The sequence below is a fragment of the Alligator sinensis genome, unplaced genomic scaffold, assembly GCF_000455745.1.
Source record: "Alligator sinensis unplaced genomic scaffold, ASM45574v1 scaffold119_2, whole genome shotgun sequence".
NCBI classification, from domain to species: Eukaryota; Metazoa; Chordata; order Crocodylia; family Alligatoridae; genus Alligator; species Alligator sinensis.
The window spans coordinates 518,267-532,778 of record NW_005842242.1 but is presented as its reverse complement, the minus strand read 5'-3'; the positions used below and the strand labels follow the sequence as shown (position 1 = coordinate 532,778).

Below are 14,512 nucleotides of genomic sequence, written 5' to 3'. Positions count from 1 at the left end.
CGCCCGTTAAACATAACGCTCTTTCTTCCCTGGTATCACCTTTCACCAAAATGAAAATCTGCCCGTATGTCATGTGCAGCCCAAACAATCCAAAACATATTAGCAGCCCCGGGCAACCCTGATAAACAGAGCACCAGAGAATCCGCTTGGGGTATTCGCTATATGGCACTGACATATAGGGGAATGCGGAGAAGGCTGAGGAAGGCACAGCAGAGGGTTGCAAGGGAGAGAACCACTGCCCTTATCATTAGGAGACAGCAAACTCCAAGGTGTGTTTGTCCATTTGGAGGTAATTTGTTTCTTCTAATAGCAGTGCCATTACACAGCTAGGCAACAACATCTCCTGGATAGTTAATTAGGTATTGAACAGAAAGATGATCCCTGAACCAGAGGCCACAAGTCTAAACTCAGCCAGACTTGGACAGCATTGATCCTGACTTGGATCGTAACTTTGGGGTTGGCGGGCATGAAATCACTTTACCCAGCTCTTGCTGGAATCAGTAATACAATGCTGCTAGTGCTGTGGGGAAAGGAGCCACGAGCCTCGCACATTCGGCAGTGTTTTGTTATATAGAAAGCAAAATTTAGTGCTGCTGAAAGGTGCCGGATTGACAGCTCTGGAACGCCAAGTCCTCTAGTGTTCACAGAAGATATACAGCGCAGTCAGCAGAAGTGCAGGCTTGCGCAGGCAGCCCTGCAGATTCACTATGACCTGTACATGTTACATGTACAGCCTAAGTCAGTAGCACAGGTTTTTGGCACCTGCGGGACAACCATGGTTCACACTAACAAAGAGCAAAGATGGTAGCTGGAAATTTATCACCATAGTGGCTGCCACCTCTCTCAGCAGCTCCTGCTCATGCAGCTGGTTTCCCTTCTAGTTCCACTGATTTATCATCCAGGTGGATGCCAGATTTTATCAGAAACAGGACTTTGGGGATACAATTTTCTTCCCTTCTGTTCATATTTTTGTAACATACTTATTTCCGAAGAGAACTCCTGACAAATCTGAAGCCCAAGCAATTCTGCAGACTGCCGCACAGCTACCAGCAGCCTGAAGCTGGTCAAACTGCGGGCATCTGGAGAAGCGATACCGGATTGTTTGCCATCAAATGCGTCCTTACCTATAGTTTTGCAGCTGGAGAATGACCATCAAGCAGTAAACATGCTCTATGCACTGCTAAGCAAAAGAAACAATTTTTGCTATACAGGAAAGGGAAACACCATCATTTACACTGGAACTGGACAATGCTAAACAACTCCCAGATACTCTGAATGAATGTTTTGAGCTACAACACTTCAATCAGCTTCAAAGTACACATTCAAGACTACTTGGTATTCAGGAGGGGCTGAGTGGTATCGACCATACTGGCAAGGTCCAGGATCTACTACAATCTATTTGACAAAACTTGATTCATCACTGAAGGTAGGAAAAATATAAAGGTATTCCAGTTGACATTATAGTTTCTTCAAAATCTGTCCAAGCTCCTGCTCACCTGCTGTAGTCTGGACAGTTTTTGAAAAAGTGACAATGTCAACTGGAATGCAATATATTTTTTCTGCTCATCTACCACTTTCTGTAAAGCAATAAGAATATTTTTCATTTATTATGGGATGACGACCTTTTTGCCACTCAGGTGAATTTTAAAAAGGGACCTATTTGGATCCTCAAATGCTCCTGATTTTATCACAGAAGTAGAAGATGCAAACAAGCTTGTTTAGAGCCAAATTTTGTCAAACAGGTGTTCAGGCTTCTGTTTCAACAAGCACGAGGTATCTAGAGGTCACTACATAGCTTTTATTCAATTTTAATCAGTCTCTGAGGTTTTTTATTCAAAAGTGGATTGTGTCCACGGGAGAGAAGAACTAGAAATGTGCTCTGCTGAACATATTGTTATGGGATTATTATTTGTCAGACTCTGAATAATTAAAATAAACCTAAATAAAATTACTCCTTGCTGCCCCAAGTTAATTATGTAAGAAAGATATTATTATTGGTGACTGTATTGTTTTGATGGTGTATTGAGTCAGACACCTAAAAGGACAATTATATTCAGTGCTAAGCAACTTATTAATAACTGTAAGCCAAACATAAATAAGGACCTTATTTTAGCAACTGCCTACTGAGACCTCTAATCCAGTCCTAGATGACTGTGGGTTCATAATAAATAACCTATTAGTATCTTCTTCTTGCTGGGATGTTCTTCCCTCCCTTCCCTTTCGCCATTTCTAAGGAAGCTGAAATGGACTTTACTGCACATTGTTCAAGAGTCTGAGGAAAAATCCCAGCCCCAGAGAGGACACTGTTAACAACACTATTAACAGCTCACTAATAATCCCTTGCTCTTCTCTAGTGCTTTTCATCCACAGGGCCCACAGCACACTACAAAGGAATTCAGAATAGTGATGCCCATCATTCAGATGGGGAAACTGTGGCACAGAGGTGAAGTGACTGGTCCAAAGTTGCTTGGCGAGTCCGTTGCAAAGCCAGGAATAGCAGCCAGGCTCCTGAGTCCCAGTCTAGTGCCTCAAGTTCAGCAGAGTGAGGGGCCTGAATGGGAATGGCGAAGCACTCAGGTCACTGGTGCTACGATTTATACCAGCTGGCTTGGGCCACATTAGCAAGACAGTTGCAGGAAACTCCAACTGGTTTTGGTGTGCCCATTGTTCATGGGCTGTATCCATTCTGTGGGCTTCATTCTCCAGGGTGGCCAATTCATCAGCTCTACAGGACCACATGGACATAAACAGCGCCTTGTGCTACTACAATAATGGACCCAGTGCACTGATACTACTGAAGAGCTTAATTTTACAAAAAGTAAAAACATCCAAGGGCCACGTCACATCAAGCTGTAGATCACTGTATGACGTACCAACAAATAGTAGTGTTTTGTGTAAAAGATTAGAGTTGTGTACTTCCATTATAAGGATAATGTGAAAATTGGACAGCCTGTGTGGAAGAGCACACCCATTTGTAAATGTATTTATAAAACGTGTGTCAGCTGCATGATGAAACCAAAACCATTGACACTTAATGAGAAAAATGAGTCAGCACCTAAGACAGCGCTGGGACTGGGAGTTCAAGGTGTTTATGGAAAAATATCAAGAGTCAAGGGGACTGGAATGAATATGCAGCATGGCTCATGCATCACCTGGGTGCACGCAGGCTCACAAGACATCAGGGGTGATGCCAGACATGAGGGAAAAAAAATAAAGAAAAAAAAACCAACAGCAAACCCTGCACTATACTGGAAGAGACAGTGCGTTAGTTCAACCTGGCTCCTCAGCATCTGTATAGGTTATGTGCTTTAGCAGGGCTTTTTGGCGCTTTTATCTAAAGCCGATTTAATCAGCTATTAAATAAAAGCGCCAAAAAGCCCCACTGAATTGCCTGATCTATACAGACATAGGGTGAGCTGGGTCAAACTGACGTGATGCTTCTTCTGGGCATGAGCTGGGCTCAGCGTGGGGACACAGAGTTTAAAGTAAAGCAGCATTTGGGGGGGGATGGTCATGTCTGTAAGCAGCCCAGGTAAAGCAAAATCAATTGCAGGGCTGATCCAATACAAATGTTTGTAAAGGCCAGGTGAAATCAAAGAAAATCTTCTCTAATGCAGGTTGTTGCTTCAGAAAATAAGAACACTACCTTGGATCTACATGCCTTGTCAGCAAAAATTATGGCCCAGATTTTCAGGGTGTGCATATTATCTGAGTGCATAATTACTCCACATACATGTGCAAATAGTGCAACTACACAAACAAACCTGCTGAAATATTCACAGTTCTGAAATCACAGTCTGCTGCTGGTGGTTATTTATGGGATGTCCTCAACCATTTCATGTGGAGTTCTCCCACTCCCTGGAGTGCCCATTAACTACCCACACTTCTTGCTGGTGAAACTCTGGACTTACTGAAGTAAGTCTCATTGATTTCAATGAGGTCAGGATTGCACCCACAGTACCTTGTCATTCAGGCATTTAAGGAAGCATTGTAACAGCTTGTGTTATTAAAACGAAATTAAACATATGGAAACTTCCATGGTTTGCCCAGGGCCACACTACAGCTCGGGGGCAGAGCCGACTGTAAAACTCAGGAATTTTGACGTGCAGCTTCCCTTGGGTGAGACTGCTCACCATTTGAATGCATATTCCCTGTAATTTCTCTGCTCTATAATGTATCACATGGTACCAGCTGATAAACTAGGATCCCCCAAAAACACTTATTTCTGAAAATCCTTTCCCAGTATAAAGCCCCGCTGAAGGTATGCTCGCTACAGTGAAACCTTTCCAAAAGGCTAGCCTTATCAGGCTAGTCCACCTCTTGGGAGACCCATGCCAATTGTTCTCAAGTGGATTGAGAACAATTATTTTTATCTTCATTACAAGGCCCACCCTCCACTGAGCAATTACTTATTAATGGTCCCTTGAGTGGTCATTTATTAATGTAAAGCTTCTTCTACATAAGTGGGATTTGGTTGAACCAAAGAGAAGGTCCAAAAATAGCAGTTAACACAATGGAAGGAAGTTAGAACCATGCATAAAACACAAGTATAGTGAGCTATATGAGTCTCAGGGCCCAATCCTGTGAAGAACTGCATGTTTGAGAGACACTGACTTCACTCGCTGAAAGTCAATGGAAGGTCCTGTTGTTACCACTGAGAGCGAATGTGAGCCGTCTTTTAAAGCTAAAGAAAGAGTTTAAGAGATCCAGTTTCCCACCCTCAGAAATGTGTGTTAGATAATCCCAAGTGGCCTGGAGTGAAGAAATGGGAATGCTTTGTGGGTAACAGAAGACCAAAAGCTTCCAGCAACAATATCCTCTCTTTTATAATATGCTCGAGGCTCAACATACAGAACAGCGTTCCATTTTCATCCTTGTAATGCTATTTTTAGAAGTTATTGGCAGCACCAGATGTCTCTTTCAGCCATTGGACATTACTGCTAGTGCTGGATTTATAACCCTGTGTTTGCACATCTTGTTGGCCACACACATGTTGGAGGAGGCAGACCTCTGGGAAAACCCCCTATCGTTAAGATGACATCGTTCAGAAAGCTATAAAAATAGCTACTCACAGCATCTTGAGTATTTCCACATAGCAGCCAAGGATCCTGTCTGCCTGGGCACTCAGCTCGATGCTCATGGTACTACAAGTGGGGCTGACCATCAAGCAGTCAATCAGGTTGGGCTCACTGTCGTTGCCGACATTTGCCGTCAACTTCTGGTTGGCCGTATTGTTGCGCTCCACTTCCACATGGATCTCGTTCGAAGTGACGATGACTGATTTGAGGCGGGATTCGGTCAAAGCGACTTCTTGAGAGACCAGGTCAGGACTCGTGTGGAGAAGCCGCAGGGGTAAGTTAGGCTTCCGGTCACACTGCTGCTGGCAGCCATTCCGAATTTCCTTCAGGCTTGGAGAATTGTCTCGGCTGATTTTTAAGATAAACAAATAATGTTAATAGTCAGACATAACACAAGGGAGAGAGGGGAAGTAAGGGAGAAGCACTAGACAGAGAGGCCAAGCTCTTTCACAACTGCCCACTGTATTTTACACCAGCCCAAATGATTACACTCTTCTGTTTATTTTGATTAGCAAAACTAATGAAAACTATTCATGTTCCAGACGCTCCTCCATGGGCCCTTCTCCTCCATGAGGATTTGTACTCTTTGTCAGTCCAACCAACGTGCCAGTTAAACAAAGGTGAGGAGAATGAAGCTTCCCCTTCAAGTCATGCAAAGCTGTAATGAAATCCAAACTCAAAAACATGCAACTGGCTACCTGACACACCCTGGCCCTTGCCTGGAGTCCCATGAATGGTCACACATACATGCACACTGATGCTTGCAGAGGGTTTGTAAATGGGAAGACTGGCAATTGGAGAAGTTATACAGACCTGTTGATAAATTCCTCATAACATGAATAAATGGCTGCTAAGCAGACAGCAACGAGATTCGGCAGGACCCTAGGATGGGGACACTGTCCAGTGGGACCATGCATGCTGCAAAATAAAACAAAACAGTGTCAGCACAAGGAAGCAAAGACAAGAGAAAATCAGGGTAATGAAAGTCTCTATAGGCAAAAACAGTTAGGCAGGCTAGCATCTGAGAATGGGGGACAGAGGCTCTGGGAAACTCAAGGAGAGCTGAGTTCATAAAACACCCTTCATTTGACACTAGAGACTCCCCACTATGCTACTGCTTCAGAATTTGGTTGGACTGCTCTTGACTTTTATTTAGTGCAGCAACACTTGCCCAGTAAAAGCCCATAAATGAGTGGGCACTGACTGAAGGGCCTGATCCACAGCCAGTGGGAGTCCTCCTGAGGACTTCAACTGGCGTTAAATCAGGTCCAAGGGGGAAAACTTTCATCTGAGGGGCCTTTAGTGCTTCTAGCGATTTCCAGAACCACCAGCTACTCTATGGCTGTCAAAGAGGAGAATGTAGCCAAAAAGAAGAATAGAACAATATCAAAGACGAACACATTCACAGGGCTGGAGAATGCTGCACAGCATTAAATGCAACTCACCTGTGAATAAACTTCTTCACCACTTCCATGCCTGCATTCAGTTCATTCAAAGCCAAAATATATTCCTGAGTAAACAGCCTCAATCGAGGGCATTTCCCAAAATCCTGTCCAAAAAGGAGAGACTCAGTGAAGCCGCTGAAACATGCCTGCAATGTATGAACTGAGTGTTTTTAACAATGGTCAACCCAGGCGCATCTGAATTCAATTCACTGTCATGCTAACAGCTTTAGGAGAACAACTGTTCTGATGAGCCATATAAATAATTATGATTGTCCCCCATTTTCAATTTTTGCTGCCCAAGACGCATCTTTGAAACATACACTTATGTGAAAAACATGCCTTTCCATGCAAATAAGATGCATATACACAAGAGCTCCCATTTGTCCTTGCCCAGTCTCTCTTTTGCACCTACATGTGCATGTTGCGTGGATGGGATGCCAATGCTAAATACTGAGAACTGAGTGATCATATTTTAATGCAGGGTTTCCTTTACAAATGCAGGGTTTTTGTAGCATTCAGAAGTATGCTCTGAAAGTCTAAGTCCTGTCTTTTTCGAATGCTGAATTAGTATTTGGCAATATCACTCAGCAATGGAACTAAGGATGATTCCATACCTGGCACAAGGAGATACATTAATGATTATGCATCTAAACGCCTTTGGCTTACAGCAGCATATTTGGGTCATGATTGATTCACCAGGAGACTTAGACCCATGTACATTGCAAGTCAGCCACCATTATGAGTCAGACAGTTTTATGAAGACGACAGGGCAGGGTGGTACCTCAGAGACTGGCTGATTCAGATAGGCATGTGCTTTCATTAGCAACAACCTATTTTGACAGATGCTATCAATGGATTGGCTACGTTTATGATAAAGCAGCTAACAAAGTAGGTTGTTGCCTATGAAAGCTCATGCATCTGAGCCAGTTAGTCTCTATAGTGTCAACCTAGCCCTACCTTTTGCTTGAGTTCACACTAACATGGCTAACCATCTCTGTATTTTCTGGCTGTCATTTTTAATGGTATTCATCAGGCTCTAATACAATGCATTTATTAAAGCTGCTCAACTGAAATGAGAGCAGGGTTAGGGGCAGAATTTACAAATAAATCCGTATAAGCGATCGGACACCAGCTCAAATCTGTAACACAACAGAAGTTCAGTGCACAGAAAATGCTTTCAAAATGGCTGAAACTGGTTTAAGATAAATTTGGAGGGATGTAATATCAGATTCAACTGATTTAGATTAAATCAGTTTATTGAAATTCTGTCCCAGATTCCCTCCAGATTCAAGTTAAATCACAGGCAATCAAAAAGCCTGAGGCTGAATCGATTCTATCTTTGCAGGTTAGTCTAAGCTGGTATCTGAACCAAGTGAACGAGGACTTTGCAAAGGAGGTGCAAAGCATCCTGGGATGCTGAGGGACTGACGGTCAGTTTGAATCTGGAAGGGATCCCAGACAGAAGTTCAATAAATCAACTTAACCTAAATCAGCTATGTCTGATACTACATCCATCCAGGTTTACCTTATACAAGTTTTGGCCATTTTGAAAGTGGTTTATGTGCACCGAACTTCTGCTGTGTTACAGATTTGAACCAGTTTCCAATCACTTATACTAGTGGTTGTCAACTGGGGATACATGTACTCCTAAAGGTACTTAAAAGGTCATGGGGGTATGCAAAACAAATGAGAAAAAATTACTGTTTTATAGAGGTGCACTGAAACATCGGTCCCGTATTGGATTGGCAACAATATAAGGAACACTGACTGAATTGGCAATCAGCTTTTTTTTCGCTGTTGTGGCTGATAAATGACCCATGCATGCATGCAGCCGCAGCGCAGCAGGCAGGCGGCTAGAAGCGTAGCCTGGCAGCATGGACAGCAGCCGGCTCTGGCCTGTAAGTCTGTTGTGAGGGAAGGGGCATGGGCCCAGACTGAAGTCCCCAGTGAGAGAGGGAGGGGGGCTGGGGCCTCACAGCGGGGGCCTCGATCTGCCCCCCACACGCTCCTTCCCTGCCTCCTGTTAATGGTAATATTAAAAACAAGAAAAAAATATAAAGGGGTACATGAGCTGAAACTTTGAGACAGAAGGGGTACACTTGTTAAAAAAAGGTTGAAAACCCCTGACATACTGATTTTGGTGCAATTTTTGTCCCTAACCACACTCCCCCAGCATCTCACAATGCTTTGCACCTCCCCCACAAACCCCCTCCTCACAGGGTGGGCAGACCAGCCTTGGCCCAAGCCGTCTGCTCCAGCCGAGCAGGGAGGCATGTTCTAGCATTCCCCAGCTTCTGGCCTGGGCCACTGCAGGGATGTGGCTGCATTTCTGGAATCAAAAGTGAATGTCTGTTCACTTGCTTACCAGTTCAATCTATGCAACTTAGACTAACCTGGGAAGATTGAATCGATTCAGCCTCAGGCATTTTAACTGTCTGTATTTAGCCCTGAAGTTCAGAGACTGTAAAGAGGCTTTAGGTGTGGACTGGACTATCCCTTCATTCAAAGCACTGCATCTTTTTTTATACCATACATGGAAGCAGATTATAAAATAAATATACATGATCTATATTGTTCATGTTTAACAGCTACGAGAGAAGCTTAGCTTCAGAGAAAAAATATAAGTCCTGCAAAACAAACCTAAAAATTCTCATTATTGATTCTAGTGATCAATTCACACTTTTAAATTAAAAACCTACACCATTCCCAATTTCTATGTTTTAAAAGAAAATCAAACTGCTGCTACCCACCTGTAATATTTAGTAGTTTGAGACACACTGGCTTGTGTCTTCCTAATGTGTAATTAAATAAATGAAACTGGGAATAAATTACAATTATACAATCTCTATACAATTATAGCCAGATTTTATAACTGTTTAATTCCCATCAGTGTTTGCGCAGTTCATACATTCACAGATGTTTAGGTTAGCGGGAACCCATTATGATCATCTCCTCTGATCTCCTGCATAACTCTCACAAAACCTCAACCCACCAATTTCTGCATCGTGCCCATAAATTCTGCTTCTGTATTACTGGTTGTGTGGCTAAGGTGCTGCATTAAGACTTCAAGCTCTCCAGCTACATGGGTTTGAGTCCCACTGCTGTCACTTCTTTAACATCTATTTCATCCCAGTCTTGATTTTACAACTTCCAGCCACGAAGCCTCCATCCTATCCTGTCAGCAGGTAAATTGGTCCAATGGTTCATGACTCCCAGCTGCAATAGTTGTGCCTGCAGCATGCCAGCTGAGCATACAATTTCATGACTATTCAAAGGCTCACCGGGTAATTTTAAAAATCCCAGGCCTGTTTTATAAGGTGGCCCACCAAATGGTAGAACCTTGCAGGCTACAGCGTGATGTGGTTTGGAGGAGGAAAGCGTACCCAGAAAAACATGACAACTTGGAAGTGTTTGCAGAAATCCAATGGCTTTACTGTACATAAGTCTGTAATTGCATCCGCTGGCTTCATTCACATTAACAAAAACATGAGAGCTAAGCTCCCCTACTCAAAGGCTGCACAAGAAGCCCTGGATAAAATGAGTTTTCTTGTGTATATATGGATGTAAATTACTCAGTATATCCTCTAACATTCCAAAAACCCACCAAAACCAAAGCAGTCAACTGTGAGCTGTAGGCAGAGTTCTCAACTCAATATATTAGGCTAGCTTAATTACTTGGCTTAGCCAAATGTCTGCATTAACTGAGAGCAAGACACACAAAAAAGTCCATTTATATTCCAACATTTGGCCCAATCTGGCAAGCAGCCAAGCATCTCCTGGAAGGCAAAGGTACTGAGGCTGCTCAGCACTCCAAGGAACACTTAGCCTATGACAGGATCCAGCCTGTTGCCTTGCAGATAACAGTTAACATTGGTGCGCATCAAAATTAGACAGTGATTTAGCTGTTACAGGTTTCCTCCATGGATTTCAAAACCTTTCCAAAAGGAAAGTGGAGTAGCATTAGCTCCATGTTATAGATGGAGAAATCAAGGCACAGAGGGTGAAGTGTCCATATGCACAGACCAAATTAATGACAGAGCCAAGAATAGCACTTAGGTTTCCTGACTCCCAGCTTGCTGGATTTTCATGTGGCCTCCTACAACTCTGAAATGTAATGCTGGCAACAGCATTCCCCACATAAAGGGCATTTTTATATACACACACACAGACACACACACAGACACTCACTCACTCTCCCGCTAAAGAGTTTATTCATTATATTAATTCCCCAGAGAGCAGTAAAGTGTCCAAATCCACTCCAATTAATATTTGACACTGTAAATTCTTTGACTACACATTGTGGTACAGACATGTTGATTTTCAATCTGCAATTGCTAAGTATGGTAAATATGTGCAATTCTCTTAAGTTAACCAAAGACAAGCAATGCTGTGTGTGTTTCAATTTCATTTGAGACCACTCGAGAGCTTTGGATTTCTTTTAAACTGTCTGGCATCCAAAAATAACATTTATAGAATATTTTATTGAACGCTACAGAATATTCAAAAATGTTTACATGTCTGGAGACGGTAGGCATGCAGCCAAGAATATGGCCTTTCAGCCATGTCGAGCTCACTAGTTAGTTCTGTAAAGTCTAAGAGTTTAAATAATAATATTAACAACAACAACAACAACAACAACAATAATGCTGTGTAAATACAAAATATAAAATCTTCTCTGAAAGCATATTGTGACCCAGAAAGGCAGGGGATGTCATCTCAAATTATAATAGACATGAAAAGAGACCATTTGTGCAGTTATAAAGGCACGGGATCCAACTCAGCTATCACAGCAATATGGCCCAAACCTTATTTTTCTCCTGCAAACTGTACCTTTGTGCAGTAAAAAACTACTCGTGCCAGTTAGAAGCCGTGCCAGCCACACTGGGCATGCTCCAGATGGCTCAAAAGCATCTTGTGATTACAGAAAAAGGCAGGTAGGCTTCCATATTACTGGGCTGCATTAATCGGATACTACGTTCTGTTCCTGAGGTGGCTGCACTTTATGACATTCATTGACAGACATTATTATAAAGTATGTGCCAAAAATCATGGATCACCACTGACACTTGTGGGTAAGATTTTCACCCAAGCATCTAAAGCAGTTTGATGCTTAACTCCCACTGAAAGCTGGTAGGAGTAGAATGCCTAAACTGTCTAGATGCCATTGAAAATCTGACTCGAGTGCCAAAAGGTAGGTACCACAAACTCAGTGCATGGCTACAAACCACACACATAGGTAGGGTGGCTAGGTATTCTGGGGATGCATTATTAGAAGGAGGCAAATAATTGATGGCTGCTAATGACATAAGACATCACAATGAAAGCTCTCAACTCATTAAATACCCGTAACTTAAATACTGACCATGTTGTGTTTGAGGATCCTCTGTACCACCGGTGTGAAGACTTCAATGACAACCATGGACCGAGGACGCTCCCTGCAGTGCTACAATGAGAAACATTGAACGTGTGTGAATGCAGCAGCAGCAGCACACAGACAGCAGGATGAAGTGTACAACTAGAGCATCTATACCAGGGGTGGGCAATAATGTGGGCCCATCGGCCACATGGGGAGTTTTAAGAAGCTGCAGCCCAGGTCAGAACCTCCCTCCCTTGCACAACAGTGAGCAAACCTCCCAATGTGGGATGGGGCTGTAGGTGGGTGGGGAGCTGGCTTCAGCAAGGGCAGGTCAGCCAGGGCCCCCACCACCACCAGCACCGCCTCTGGGCAGCCCTTCTACCCTGAGGAGGGGGTAGAGCTGCTGTCCAGTTTTGGCATCAGCAGTTGGGCAGGAACTGCTGCTGGGCACTGGGAAGAAGTGGGACCAGGTGGCAGGTCTACATGGGCCTGAGGCCAGCAGTGGCAGCTGCCAGACGGAGCCACTGCCACAGGGGGCTGCCAGGAAATGGAGTCAAGCTGTGGAGCCACCTCAGCCCCACTGTGACCAGGCGCAGTGGGATGTGCCACAGGCCGGATGGCACCTGGCACCAGGTGGAACCGAGGGACCCACCACGGGCCAGAAAAAAATCCTTCTGTGGGCCGGATCCAGCCTGCGGGCCATATTTTGCCCATCCCTGATCTACACATACTACAGTGATTTGTCATGGCCCAGATTCTCGGAGGCACTCAGGCACCTAGATCCTACCAGGATCAATAGGAGTTGAACACCTCAACATCTTTGACAGTGTGGATCCAGGTTCCATACTGGGCCTTGGATACATGTGACCCTGAGGTCAGACATTGGCCTTTGGGCTGGTTAACAGGTAAAATTAATGTTCGATCAGCTGGTTTCATAATTCTACCTATGCACACATGGAGCCTCGAAGGAAGAAAGCAACACAGAGCATGTACTAGATCAGGGTGGCCCACCTGCAGCACACGTGCCACAAATGGCACAGGCAACCTGTGTGTGTAGCATGCAGCTGGCTGGGTAGGGGACAGGTAGCACAGCAGCAGACAGGGCAGGAAGCAATCAGCCAATTGGGCAAGGAACAAAGGGTAGGAAGCCAAAAGACAGAGGAGCAGTTCAGGTACAAAGGACAGGGCAGGGAACAGAAAGCAGAACAGCAGATGAGGTAGGGGAAGGGATCAGAATGGCACTCAGATGGTGCAGGACTAATATGTAGCAATCCTGCCAAAAAAGTTGGCCTGCACTGAACTGAATTATTATGGTCCATCTGAATGTGCTGGCTCCAGTGACCCCATGGCTAGCTAGGGAACATGCAGTGAGCTGTCTCTGCTTTCCACTTCGGGATGAGGAAATCTGAGGATTAAACGCTCACAGTGTATTACTACTGAGCAGTAGATAGGGAGCCATTACTCCATTGCAGTCACTAACTATTCCAAGGTCTGCTACCCATCAAAGACAGAAACTGTCTGGGGAATCAGTTCAGTAGGGTCAAGGAAAAAGAAGTAGTCAGAAACATCCATGAGATTTCAGACAATTAATCTGTTCTTGGTACCTTGCAGAAGAATTCACAGAGGTCAGGTGGAGGATGATTATTTTCCAGCAAAGGTGCAATTGCCTTAAAAATAAAAAAAAAGTTAACAGGATTTCAATTGGTCTTTGTCACAGAGGTCAGCCCTACTAAACAAGTACAAAACTGAAGACATTTTAAAACAGAGACCTGAATAAAACTGTAGCTAATTTTAATGGGACATAAAGTTAGGACTTTAAAAGAGAATAGTAATATTTGTATTATTGCATACATTTAAAAAAATAAAGAAAAAAGCGGGGCTTGTTTATCCCAAATAAAGAAATTAAGGCTTACTGCACTTTTAAAATTGATGGACCCATTGGAAAATGTTTGCTCCCTAGTACACTACTTTTAAATCCAGAGCAACACCACTGAAGATAAATGGAACTCCAGTTTTTTAAGTGATTTAAACAAAAGCAGAAATGGACCCACTGCTTTTAGAAGTACGACATAAAAACAAATGAGGCACAAGATTAAAGTGTCAATGTCCCTATAAATAAGATCTTACACACACACCCACACTTTCCCCACTTCTTATATAATACATTCATGCTCAGTTACTGACACACAGGCCATGTTTTCAAGGAAAAAGTACTTGCCTTTCATTTTACCAAGAACAAGACAGTGTTGCCATTACCACCATGGACACTACTCCTTAAAAACAAGCGCTGAACTTTCTGAAAGTTCAGATCATCCTTTCTGTCTCCATCACTAGGCAACCCAATGCGATTATGTACAGTAAATATATTAGAGGTCATACCTACCACTGTGAGCGTAATGAAATTATTCTGCTACTACCTCCTTTCTAACTTTACAAAGTGGTATTAGGACAATGTATCCTCTCTGCTTTATGATGCCTCCAGGCTTCACCAATCTTGAACTAAGGGATTCCCAGTACTGATTTAAAAAGTAACACTCTTAACAGATCCACCAGGACATTTTGTATCAAATTTCTGCACACCAGGAATTTTATCTAAAGGAGGTTGGAAGTTTGGCTACAGCAGTACGTCTGCC

General features: G+C 43.4%; 1 protein-coding gene across 1 annotated transcript in view; it reads right to left on the bottom strand.

Moving 5' to 3' along the window:
- The window catches only part of CMIP (c-Maf inducing protein), a 170,047-nt gene that overhangs the window by 23,576 nt on the left and 131,959 nt on the right, over positions 1 to 14,512 (bottom strand). Inside the window, exons 6-10 of the mRNA XM_014521698.2 lie at positions 13,484 to 13,546; positions 11,886 to 11,966; positions 6,524 to 6,669; positions 5,892 to 5,996; positions 5,073 to 5,426 (exon numbers count right to left, since the gene is read on the bottom strand). Of these exons, the coding sequence (XP_014377184.1) occupies positions 5,073 to 5,426; positions 5,892 to 5,996; positions 6,524 to 6,669; positions 11,886 to 11,966; positions 13,484 to 13,546 (749 nt within the window). The remainder of the gene's footprint in view (positions 1 to 5,072; positions 5,427 to 5,891; positions 5,997 to 6,523; positions 6,670 to 11,885; positions 11,967 to 13,483; positions 13,547 to 14,512) is intronic.